General features: G+C 41.1%; 1 protein-coding gene across 1 annotated transcript in view; it reads right to left on the bottom strand.

Annotated features, from left to right (window-relative positions):
* Positions 1-13231, bottom strand: part of ZNF654 (zinc finger protein 654) — a 34449-nt gene that overhangs the window by 3326 nt on the left and 17892 nt on the right. The window contains exons 2-8 of the mRNA XM_069944572.1: positions 12304-12449; positions 10783-10864; positions 10452-10587; positions 10144-10346; positions 8898-9037; positions 7429-7570; positions 3254-5501 (exon numbers count right to left, since the gene is read on the bottom strand). Coding sequence (XP_069800673.1) covers positions 3254-5501; positions 7429-7570; positions 8898-9037; positions 10144-10346; positions 10452-10587; positions 10783-10864; positions 12304-12449 — 3097 coding nt within the window. The remainder of the gene's footprint in view (positions 1-3253; positions 5502-7428; positions 7571-8897; positions 9038-10143; positions 10347-10451; positions 10588-10782; positions 10865-12303; positions 12450-13231) is intronic.

Below are 13231 nucleotides of genomic sequence, written 5' to 3'. Positions count from 1 at the left end.
GCGTGTGCGCATGCTATGGCTGCAGCAGGCTGTGTGTGTGTGTGTGTGTGTGTGTGTGTGTGTATGTGTGCGCGTGCGCGTGCGTGCCCCCACACCCACAGTGACTTCTCTATATCACTATGTGTGACCCCTTTATATCACTGTGGCTGACATCCTATATTACAGGTATTTGGCCTTGTTAGCAGTGTTTCTGTGTCTATGGTGAATATTTAGTTAGAAACATAGAAGACTGTTAGCAGGAAAAGACCACCTGCTCCATCTAGTCTGGTTCTGAGTAGTTCAGGACATGGAGGCTGGAGACTGGCTGCATCCACTGCACACAAAGGAGAATCTGCTTTATATCTTTCCTTATTCCCTCAGAAGTCGCCCCAGGATCATGTAGGACATTAGGGAGAAGCTGCTGAGCCAGTGTGATAAATAACTCCCCTGGTATCTGACCGGCCATTTATGAAGTAGTCGGAGTCAGCCATGATAAAATTCAGGAGTCGGAGCTGCGGCTTACCGACTCCACAGCCCTGAATACATACTGACTGCAGGAGACTGATCGCTTCTCGGCATGTGCTGATGCTTTACAAACCATCAAATACAGAAGTCTATATACAATCTTCTAGTGAAAAACTAGTGACACAGTATTGAGTGAAGCCATGTTAAATGATAGCAATGATGTTGAACTGCTCCTTCGAAGCCTTTGCTGAGCGGTGGTACTGCTGACAGCTTCTGTAAAGACAAAAATGCACATTGGGTGCCAGCAGTACCACCTCTTAGGCGAAAGCTCCAACAGTGACGTCATTCGAGATTCTTGATGTACCTTTTAACCCCTTGCCGCAAAATGACGTTCCAGGAACATCATGTAAAGAAGGTAGTTCCTGGAAAGCCATGTTGTCCCTGCCTCCCCCTGCTTTCCCTAGTAGCGATCAGGACACACACAGTCTCCTCCTGCTGCCACTGCCCGGAGGGGAACCGTGTTACCCCCATTATAACCATAGCAACCCAGACGCTGCCCAATGTGTCTGGGCGGCTATGGTTACAACGATCAGGCCCCTGCACTGAGGCAGGGGTCTGATCCTTTGAATGAGCCGTCAGTGTACTCACAGCTCATTCACTTCATAATACATTACAGCACTCATCATGTGCTGTAATGTATTACAGAGGTACCTGAAAAACTCAACATACACAAATACATTAATTAAATAAAATATACACATTCCCCATCCACCCCCTTTATAAATGATCACTTATAAATACAATACATCTATTTGATATCACCGCATCCGTAATGACCCCGTCTATTAACCCTTTACCATTAATTATCCCACGCGAGGAAATAATAAAAACTAAAAACATTTTTTTCGTTAATCACGCTCCCTAAAAAATATCAATCAAAACATCACATGAGCACAATAGGTATATCACTAAAAACGTCAGCTTATGCTGCAAGCAAAAAAAAACTCCATTGGCGGAAAAAAAAAAATATTAATGCTCTTACAATATGCAAGACAAGCTGTTTTTATAGTATGAATGCCATAAACTAACAAAAGCTATATAAAATGGATATCACTAATCATACACACCTGACGAACAACAGGTCATATGTAACTTATAGTAAACGGTGTACATAAAAATAATGAAAAACAGCTGCTAAATTGTGTTTTTTATTCATACCACTTTATGAAAAAAAAAAAAAAAAAGGCCCTCAGAACGTTACCGATGGAAACATCAGCTTGTCTTACACAAATATTTTGGCACCTTAAGGCCTCTTGGACATGGTATAATGGCTAAAAAAAAAAAAAAAACTGAAATAAAAAAAAAAGGCCCCAAAATTCCCCAGGTCTCTGTCATGTCTGCGGCCTGTGGTTGAGTCAGGTGACGCACTGCAGCCACATATGGGGGATTTCTAGAAACACTGGAATAAGTGGAATAAATAGTGAGTTCTATTTCTCAGTTAGTACAGTTAGTATTTGCTGTGTTAGAGGAAAAAAATGGATTAAAATGGAATATCTGCAAAAAAATATATATTTTAATTTCTCTTCCAACTTGCTAAAGTTTCTGCAAAATACCTAAAGGGTTAATAAACTTATGAAATGCTAATTTGAATACTTTGAGGGGTGCAGTTTTTTACAATGAAGAGGAGATTTATGGGGTTAACAATCAGGCCCCAGAAATCCACTTCAGAACTGAACTGGTCCCTAATAAAATCAGAATTTGAAATTTTCCTGAAAATTTGAAAAATCGCTGCAGAATTTCGAGGCCCTCTAAAATCCTAACAAGTAAAAGGACATGTCACCAAATGACGTCATCTTAAAGTATGTTGTAGATGTTGCAGTAATAATTAGTTCATGTGGCATGACTATCTTAGAACAAGAGAAACTTGAATATAAAGAAATCTATATTTCTAATTTTTGCGCACTTTTTTTTACAAAAATTTACTGAGTGTATCAACGAAAGTATACCACAAACATAAAAAGGAATGTCACAAAAAAACAAAAAAAAAAACACGCACAATCTCAGAATAACCTCGATAGTTATAAGCATTGCAGAGTTATCACTACAAAAAGAGAGACAGGTCAGATTTAGAAAAATAGGCTGCGGAAGCAAGGGGTTAAATTAATACCTGTGGTATTATATATTGTATACTTTGACATCTGTCTATTACAATCATTGTGTGCAGGTGAAACCATGTCTACATAGTAATAGCCGGTGCATGCAATGATCACAGCAAAGTAACCTCCCCAGTCTCAGTCCTCCCATTTTAGGCCAGGGCAACACTGACTTTCTGTAGTGCAGAGCAATTCATGGCATTGTATGCCATCTTGTGAACTATAGCTGTCTCTCAGTTAACATGAATCTTGCAGCTCAAATTAAAAAAAAAAAAAAAAAAAGTTGTAGTGTAGCCCTGGCCTTGAGCAGTGAGAAAGTTATAATACCAAGCAGGGAGCAGGATAGAAGTGAAGAGCCAATGATCAAGGGAAAAAAAAATTTCCCTCCCCTACAACCCTTTAAAAGAGGTAGTCCAGGTTAAGAAAAAAAACTTCGTCTGTTTTCTTTCAGAAACAGCTTCCCTCCTATTTTCAGTTTGGGTGTGGTTTTGCAGCTCAGTTCCATTAAAGGGGATGGCACTAAACTCCAATATCACATACAACCTGGGGACCGCTGTAGCACTGTTTTTTTCAAGAAAGTACCTGTGTTTAGTCTAATCCTGGATTGCCTTTTAATTGACTATATTTTTTTCGATGGCCTCTACAACCTTACTTACTTTCATCATCTGAGTCAAACCCGAAGTACAGCTGACACTTCTTCTGTGCTAGATGCTGCTCAAGTGCTTGGGAGCTACAGTAATTGGTTAGGCACTTCCCACATCTAAATTTCTCCACCGGAGCTTTAGATACCGTATGGTTTTCAGAAGTGTGTTCCTGGTCATTTTTCCTGCGTTTTGGCATACTAAGGTACTGTTCAGCTAGATAACTGGGCGGCAACGGTCTTCTATACGGCCGCACTTGTGCTGCACCGAACGCGGGCGAGGAGGTCGCCACATTTGGTTTAGAGGGAGTCTGTGCATTTTCAGTAGCAACGTTTGTTGGAGGAGTCTCTTGAGGCATTTCCGAGCTCGGTGGGTGAGTTTTATCGGTTTCTGTATCATTGTCTACAGTTGCTGCCGTCTCTACCTCAACGCTTGGCTCCTGAGCAGTATGTCCATTGAGGTTTTGCTCCTCGGGAACAGGAACCGGTGCACCTTCAGAAATTGGATCCTGCACATTAGAGTCTGCTTGGAGGACCTGCTCAGGTAAGTGTACTTCACCATTGACTTTTTTCTCTGCTTGTTTATAGGTCTTTGGTTCTGCTATATCCTTTCTGGACTTCCAAATGGGAATGGGCAGGTCTCGGTCCTCCTCTTCAAGGGAAGGTTCTACTCTTCTACTAAAAGGTGAAGGCATGGCTTGTTGTTGACCTAGATTTCCACTGTCCTCTTGTGGAACATGATCAGCTTCTAGAGGCTCAATGTCTGGCAAGGAAGTACTACAATCTACAGGATTTTGTTCATAGTGCTGAGCTTCATGCTCATGAAGGGAAGAAAACTGATTAAAAAGCTGGGGACAGTTCATGAAGCTGCAGCGAACTTGAAGGAACTCGTGGCTTTGCTGATGTTCAGCCAGTTGAGTTGCAAGCTTGAATCGCTTATTGCAATTGAACTGTTGACAGAAATAGGCGTTGGGATAAAAGTGCATTTTTAGATGGTCAATAAAATGTTTGCAGTTCTCAAACTTTCTCTGGCAGAACCGGCACTTGCCTTTGTTCGATGCCATTATGTGCTGCTGTACCCTCACGTCAGATGGGTGTGCGTTCCGTGCATGCTTATTCAAAGCTCTTATTTTCTGGAAAACCCGGTGACAACCTTGTGCAGGGCACGGAAAACTAGTCTGGCGATTCACAGCGGAGTCCTCAGAACAAAATAATGAACCATTTAACTTAACACATTGACTCAAGTCTTTGCCACCATTATCTATTAAGTCTTGCATTTCGCCTAGTGCAGCAGTGTCATCGGAATTACTCACATCTGTCGAGAATGACGTCTGCGTAGCAGTGGAATAATTTACATTTCCCCCATTACTGTCCACTGTGTGGTTTGCACCAGGAATGGTATGATTACTGTCTAGCAAGTCCTGGTTAGAATTTCCATTCTCTGAAGGGGATTCGTCTGAAGAATTTTCCTCATTTCTATCGGAATGCATGTGGACAGGGTCTGGCGAATCTCCTGTTGGATGCCTTTGCATTTTCCTTAAGTGATGCTTTAGATGTCTAAGCATCTTCACTTTATTCCTGAACTTCCGAGCACATATAACACATGAAAACCAACCTCTTTTATGATGGGTCTGTGCATGTCTTAGTATGTGACCACCCAAAAACTGTCTATTACACAAAGTACAATGATGTCTGGGCGTAATTGTATCCATCTTAGAGGGGGTAGCAAGCACCGTATCATTTTTCTTAGGAGTTGATGAGGGTCTAAGCCTGCTACTGCTTTCTTTGTGCTTCAAGTCTCCATTGTGTAATGGCACCAAAGCGCCTTCCAAAGGCAAACTTGGTTGTTCAACAACGTTATCCAGTGCATCAGAGTTGGATATAATCCCCTTGGCTTTGTCTCCCAGCAGAGCGGCACAGTTTGCCTGAATCATTGAGAAATTCCAAAATTCTGGATCAAACATCAAACCTCTTTTTAATATGGGAAGTAGTTCAAAGCGCACTCGATTCTCCACATAGCTAGTAAACTCATTGTAATCCTCATCCGAGTAGCTGTACAGCCGTTCCACCATTCGATATGATTCTACGGTCCGCTCCAGGAAGAAGACAGATAATGCACAGATTCTGCAGATTTCCAAATCAGTGGGTAAAAGATACGCTATGGTTTTATAAATTAGGGATTTTGTTTCAGGGTCGTCTTGAAGATCCAGTTGTAACGCACAACCACAAAGCTCTACCGACAGCTGCACCGCACATTCCCCAATCTGTAAAGAGATTAAGAATTAGCCCAGTTGAATTGTTCTGGATTATAACAGTTACAGAAAAGTATAGAAAACTAACATGTACGGGTAGAGAACAGGCATGCCAAATAGCTACACGTTAACGGGGAACCGTCACACCGAGCATGCTGAGCTCCAGGCAGCTTGTGGAGTGGAGCAGATTGATATATATGCTATTTATTTTTTGTTTAAAATGGAAGTTGTTACCTTTAATGTATGACAAACATAACTGTCAGTCAATGAGCAGGACTGCCCTATATATATAGACGAGGAACCAACAGCACAGCAGAGATTGGGAAAGTAAGCATGCCTCATTTTAATGAAATGGTATTACTCCCCATCTAAGAAACCTGCTTTAAACCCAAATCTTTTACTACACAGTCACAATTTACAACGGAAGTAGTATTGTTTATCTTGACATTATAGTATCTGTCACCAGATGCAAAATATTAAGCAGCAAGTAAACAGTCCATTCTCGAAGCTAATGCATTGAAAGCAGGAAGGAAAAAAAAGAAAAAAACAGACAAGTAGTGTAAAGCTCCTATTAGATGGCCTGATCCTACGGTGAACGTAAGAACAGATCCCGTAGATCAGCACTTGTTTGCAGAAGAACACGATAAGGCCGTGACGGTCTCGGCACTCCAAAGAAATGTTTAAAAGGTGATAACTTTTCTCCATATTCAAAAAGATTCAAAGTTAATGTCTGCTGCAAACACCAATGCATTTTGCACGCATGCATGCTTAGTCATGGCAACTTATTTGGAGAGCACTTACACGGCTCAACCATAGGACATTGTAGGCAGCAAAAACAACTACTACTTTGTTTGTTTGGCTTTCGCTGTCATCATAAGTCATTTTTTAGTCAAAATGAATCAGCTGATAAACAGTTTACTCATTTAATGACTGGCTATTACGCAGGGCAGTATCAGCCTGTTCCTCTGATCATTTTCCTGTGTAATAGAGCCCTAAGAAACTGAGAAACTCACACAAGAGCCAAATTGTGTTGGTTAAATGACAGGGCCAGAGCATATCCAATACTGCAGGTCCTGGGTGGTGTTCCTAAAAATGTAGTGGTTAGGATCTACAAGGAAAAACAACTAGTAAACAACAGCATCATGGGCACAACAAGGCTCAGTGATGCATGTGTGGGGTGAAGGTTAGACTTATCCAGTATTACAGGAGAGCTAGTGTAGAACAAATGTTTTAAAGTAATGCCAGCTATCAGAACACGCTGTTACAAATGGTTATGCATGGGGTTTTGTATTCATGTAGATTCTACTTTGACACACACTCCCATTTAAACATACCAGCCAAGTAAACCCCTTCATGGCAGCAGTATACTCCAATGGCATTGGCCTCCTTCAGCAGCAAAATGCACCCTGCAACGCCACAAGAATTGCCCAGGAACAGTGTGAACCTGACCGCCAAATTCCAAAGTACAAAAGTCGACTAAGCATCAGTGGGATGTACAATATAATCTAAATTTGATCTATGGAGGCCAAGCCTCACAACTTATCTGCTGCCAATGCCCTCCACAGGGCAAGTGGAGTCCACGCCTCAAGAGGTCAAAGTTTTTAAGAAATGAGAAGGAACTACACAGTATAAAGTAGATAGTAAGTAGGGATGAGCAAATTTACAGTACTAGCAAAGCGCTTCACTTGGCTCGGCGGTCGGCTTCTCAGCCTGTTTGCTTTGAACTCTGTGCCTGGAAAAGCTGGACCCAGTCCTGGGAAACAGGGGGAAGTTTCCCAGAACTGGATCCAGCACTTACAGGCACTCAGTGGAGTGGCACAAAGGACAAAGGCAGCAAGCTGACAAGCCGACCCCCAGGTCCAGTAAAGCACTTCACTAGTACTATAAATTCGCTTATCCCTAATAGTAAGTCAAGGGACATTCTTTTCTACACACTTACCTCCTCTCTGATAGTTTTCATGAATGGAAATATGGCCTTCACATTTGCAGCAATCCTCAGCATGCTGTAGCATTGCTCAATAAATACTTGCTTGGAGGGGTTTACTTTCAATTGAAGTTTACTCCAAATAAAAATTAAATCCCTGGAAACGAGACAACACAGATGAACGAAAGGCAACAAGGAGACAAAAAAATAAAATTCTGCATGTTAGTACAACCCCCTATTATGCAGATAAAGGGGTTTTCTGAGCTAAAATTAAAAAAAAGGCCTATTCCCAGGATAGGGTATCAATTGTTGGACAGTGCAGTGCAAGCACCATCGACAATAATCTATTCAGGAGAGCTCTGGTGCTACACTACACAGTAAGCCAGGCCTAGCCACTACACATTGCCAACATCTTCTAGCCCCATTCACTGTGTACAGGTCCCGGGGCTCCCATAAACTGCTTATCAGCCAAGCACAGACAGGTGCTGAAAAGTATCAGCATCCACCATTGTGCTGCTACACATGACAACACCCACAGTATCTGTGCATGTGGTGTACACATTCTGTTAGGCCTATGTCATATCACATTCATGCCCTTCTGTTGCACATATACATTGAAATGATGGGAAAATGTGATGCCAATGTCTTCCTGTTGAAGCAGGCATTGACCCCATTGACTTTAATGGGCCAAATGCTGTAAGCTATTAACTACATTTGGCTTTTTCTGAATGTATGTGATCCAAAAGTGCAGCACACCACACTTCCGGGTCTGGGTCCAAATATGTATGTGAATATATAATTTTATATTATATTATAATTAATATATATATATATATATATATATATATATATATATATATATATATATATATTATAATATTATAATGAGTAACTTTTTTCCCAGAAATCAATAGTTCAGGCAATTTTAAGAAACTTTGTAATTGGTTTATTAGCCAAATATGCCATTATCTGCATTTTAAAAGATTTTTTCCAGCCCCCCCCCCTTCCCTCTTCTTTTCCATCCACTGCAAAAAAAAAAAAATCAGGAAGTTGTGACTTGTTGCATCAGACATACCGAGTCTGGTCTATAGAGAGGGGAGGGGGGAGGAGGAAGGAGGGAGTTAGCCGACAGCAGAAAGCAGATAACAGAGGATTACAGCTGGGTGACAGCTGTAATCAGAGCTCAGAGAGGTCAGTGGTGACTGTCAGAGGAGATTAAGGGGCAATGTATTTGTAGATTAATGTATTTGTAGATTAACTCTTTGTTGTCCTGTTTTGGTCTTTTATTTAGCTCTCTCCATAGGAGAACAAAGACAGGGGGGAGAGCTTCAAACTGCTTTTTCATGATAAAAATGCATTTTTCGGCTAATAAACCTAATTACAAAGTTTCTTAAAATCTTAAAACCTGGATTATTGATTTCTGCAAAAAAAAAAAAAATTCATGACAGTGACACTTTAAATGAAAGGCTCTTTTTGACACTTACCAAATACAATACATTCTTCCAGTCTGCAACTGTGTGATAAGAAAAGCTTCACTCAGTTGCAGTGCCAATGCAGTTTTACCTTCTTTTTCAATATTACAGACAATTTTAACGCCATCACTGCAATCTATCCTCAGTACATGCTGTAAAAGAGAAGAAACAGTTTTAGAAGTACAGAACAAGTGTAAGCAACTCCATAACAGTGTACTCCATTTTTCATATTTAACAGATTTGCAATAAAATCTTGGATTTTAATCGGTAGACTGCTGGATTACTTTTTTGTATACTTTGTTGCCTGTCTGTCTTTAGGGGACGACCCTATGCACTCCAGACTGACCACTAAAATACTGTGAATTTACTAACAAATATAACCTGGGTTGTAGCGGTAACCATCCTGTTTGAAACTGGAAGTTTTTTTTGTTTTGTTTTTTAAAGTGTCACTGTTGTTTAATTTTTTATTTTTTTTTTATTTTTTTAGTACAGGCGATTTTAGGAAACTTTGTCAATAGGTTTATTAGCCAAAAAATGCTTTTTTATCATGAAAAATTAGTTTGAAGCTCTCCTCCGTCTTCCTTGTTCTCTATGGAGAAGGGAGGGGTGGAGGGAGATGAGGCACCAAAACAGGACAACAAAGTTAATTTACAGCTACATCACTGGGCTATCTCCTCTGAGGTCAGCACTGACCTCTCTGACCTCTGAATAGCAGCTTTTACACAGTTCCGCTGTGTAATCCTTTGTTCTCTACTGGCGACTAATCTCCCTCCACCCCCCCTCTCCATAGAACAGACAGGGCCCGACTGATGTAAACCAGTCGAGATTTCCTGATAATGAGCAGTGAATGGAAGGGGGGGGGGGGGTGTTGAGAAAAGGCTTTTTGAATGCAGATAATGGCCTATTTGCCTAATAAACCCAATTACAAAGTTTCTTAAAATTGCATGGACTATTGATTTCTGCAAAGAATAAAATAAAAAATGAAACAGTGACACTTAAAAGGTGTAGATTGAGTCGGTATATTTTATCCAACTCAAACTAGGACTGCAACCAAAACTAGCTCAGACTCCACAGCCCTGGTAGATAAAGTTCAGTGTTTGACTTAGGTGCCTATTCTCCAGAACACCACAACTCATTTTTCCATCAACAAAGTGATACTGGCCATGTTTTTTTTTGCTGTAGGCCCAGTTTTCCTTGCTAACGACACCCAACTTTTAACCGTTAAATGTAATTTGAAAGCAAATTGTCAAGAACAAACCTCAGGAAGCAGCTTCTCTGTTAAGCGGGTCATATGCAGACACGTGAAGTAGGCCTGATGATAATAAAGGTTCTTACTGACTTCGGGGTGACTCAAGCACGTTGTTATTAGAGCTACTGCTTCAGAAATACGTTCACAGGCGATGAGGTATCTCACTCGAAACTCAAAAAACAGCTGGTTTTCTGACCTCAGGTATTTATCCACTACAAAAGGGGAAAAAACACCATCAGTTTACTGCAGAATATAGACCTTTTAGGCTCAGATCACAATAGATGCATTATTCTTCCTATCTGAAAAATTAAGCTTACCAATATCTTGAGGTTCAGATTTTCCTTTAAGGATAGCTTGTAACACTGGATCTTCCCAAGGGCCTCCATCCTTAATAACACATGTAACTAGTCTTAGATCAGTGTTGTCGTACCGGATTAGGAGGTCGTGGCATTCCTGAAAAAAGGGCAATCAAGAATCACTGGGTTTGTCTATAATATATATATATATATATATATATATATATATATATATATATATATATATATACACATATACACACATACATACACATATAGATAGATAGATAGATAGATATACATATATACACACACGCAAGTATGAACCATATCATGGGAAGAAAATCTTTACCTGGACTGAACCAAGGATGTCTTTCAAAGGAGCCTCATAAAACTCATCTTTTCCAAAAAACAGCAGCAACTCAAAGAGACTCCTGAAACAGAAAATGTACCAAGATGAGCGAGAAGAAAGAGTCCCTGCTTCCTCCTAATGTAAATAGGAATCTGCCAATCAATCACTGGCTGGTGATAATAAGATACGTATCCTATTTAAATGTCTTTATTTTTAATATTCTGTACTACGTGGGCGGTTATCCTCCCTGAGCTGTTATTGACAGCACAGAGATATGCTTTACAGCAGACACACTTATGGGAGAGTGTTGTGGGCATGCTCGTTGAGCTGTGCAAAGGTCAGTGAGCAGGGAGGGGAGGAAAGTTATTACTCTAACCTATTGTTAGTGGCAGATCCTGTGTTATATAGTGGTCACTTTACATTGTAATGCTGACTGTGATAAGGAGAAGTGATCTCTACCCAACAGAAAGTGTGGGATTATTATGATGTTTAGAAGCCAGAGTAATAATTGAAGAATCCAACTTTTTTTTTTATTATTTTCCCTCTAAAAGGAAAGTGTCACCCTGGATTGACATATGTAACTGGCCACACGTGCAATTAGCGACAGTTTCAATAAGTGCAATGATATCTTTATGTAGCGCCTCCATTAAATGTTGAAAAGAGATCTATTTATTACCAGCCCAGTCTGTCAAAGGTGTAGATGTGGGCTCATATGCTCAGCAAGCAGCACCCACATATACCGCACGTCATGGTCACAATGTGACCATGCCATGTAAGGAGCCCAGATGTCAGTATGGAATAGGTACCCTCAAAAACATCAGTAAAAAGGTGTATTAGCGGACATTAAAAGGTTAAATGATAGTTACCTTTCTGATGACATATGCCCTATTGCGCATCATGTGGCCTATCATAAAGGCCTATTGTCTAAAGCGGAACTATTAGCTGGTTAGACGAACCAAACCTGCTGATGGCTCCTTATTGCGCACGGGGTGCTGAGGATAAAGGTATGTCTCTTACCTTCGTCCTCGGTGCTATTGCCATCTAGTTTTAATCAGTGATCTGTCCAGTAAGGCCATCTGGAGCACTGCCCTAACCCCAGAGTGCCGATGCGGCCAGCTTCACGGATATTCATTAGAAGGGTGGGCTGGCCAGGGGAGGATGAGCACTCTGGGAGGAGGGCAGTGCTCTAAAACAGCCTTACAGGAGAGAGCACTGCATTAAAAACTGGATGGGAATGGCACCAAAGATTAGGGTAAGTGACACACCCTCATTTTCAGAGCCCTGGGCGCAATAGGGAGCTATGAGCAGGTTAGATTCCTCAAACCTGTGGATATTTCCCCTTTAACCTGCTGAGACACTGTTACATAGTGCATTCACCTACTTCCCACAGTCACTGCTGGGAGGGAAGATAACCAGGTCCCATATCACAGTACAGAGCTAACCTACTCGGTCATGATATAACATGCAAAGCTTATTGTTAAAAAGAACTGAAAAAAGATGTTACAGTAGGTGTGCACTTACAGAGCCAGTCTGCTGAGAACACACTGGACATGTTCACATTCACTCGGGAAGGAGACGCTTGCAGATGTGAAGCAACACAGCGCAGTCTGAAGTACTTGGAGTTGTGGCAGAGGGACCTGCCACCGTGCAGTATATTCTTCAACAACCTGGGGGAGACATAAGGAAGACAAGACGGGAAATTAACAACTATATCTATATCTCAAAGTGACACCACAAGTCTCACACATTGCAGGCATTGTTTCTATACATCTAGATAAAGTGACACTGCCATGGCTTTTTAGATATGACCATGATGCAAAGCTCAAGAACTGCACCATGTTAATGAGGTTTGTGAATCCACCTGCAACTATACTACACTGTAGATTGTAGCTGTGCAAATTCATTAGAAAAAAAACTTGCAGCATTCCCTTCATGTGTGAACTGAAGCCAACACTTTAGCAGACATATGCCAGGTAAAGAATATATAAGCCTGGGTTACATTTTAAGGTTATATTCACACTAAGCAAATGCGACAGATCTCTCTGCCGCAGAATCCCGCCGTGCTCAGTGGGCCGCTGTAAGTGAATGAGAGGGTGCGCGCTTCTCCGCTGCTCTCAGCTCAAAGAAGTGACATGTCGCTTCTTTGAGCAGAGAGCGGCAGCTGCGAAGGAGCGCACGCTCTCCCATAGACGGGCTATGTGACACTAAGACAGGCGGGATTCCCCCTGTGTTACTCAGTGTGAACGTACCCTAACACTGGAGGAAGTCTTCTGGCATAAGTGTGTAAAATAAAATGGTGTAAGGTGACATCATGTTCATAAATAAAGTTGTACCGGGCAAAAGCTCTCTCCTTATACAACTGATAACGGAGTTTACTTTATTGATATGGTCATATGGGATTTTACTTTTTCCTGTCAAAAAGCTGGACATCAATTCATTCAACTAGAGC

Source organism: Dendropsophus ebraccatus, chromosome 11 (genome assembly GCF_027789765.1).
Source record: "Dendropsophus ebraccatus isolate aDenEbr1 chromosome 11, aDenEbr1.pat, whole genome shotgun sequence".
NCBI lineage: Eukaryota > Metazoa > Chordata > Amphibia > Anura > Hylidae > Dendropsophus > Dendropsophus ebraccatus.
Note: the sequence above shows the minus strand (reverse complement) of the source record. Positions and strands in the feature narration are given on the sequence as shown.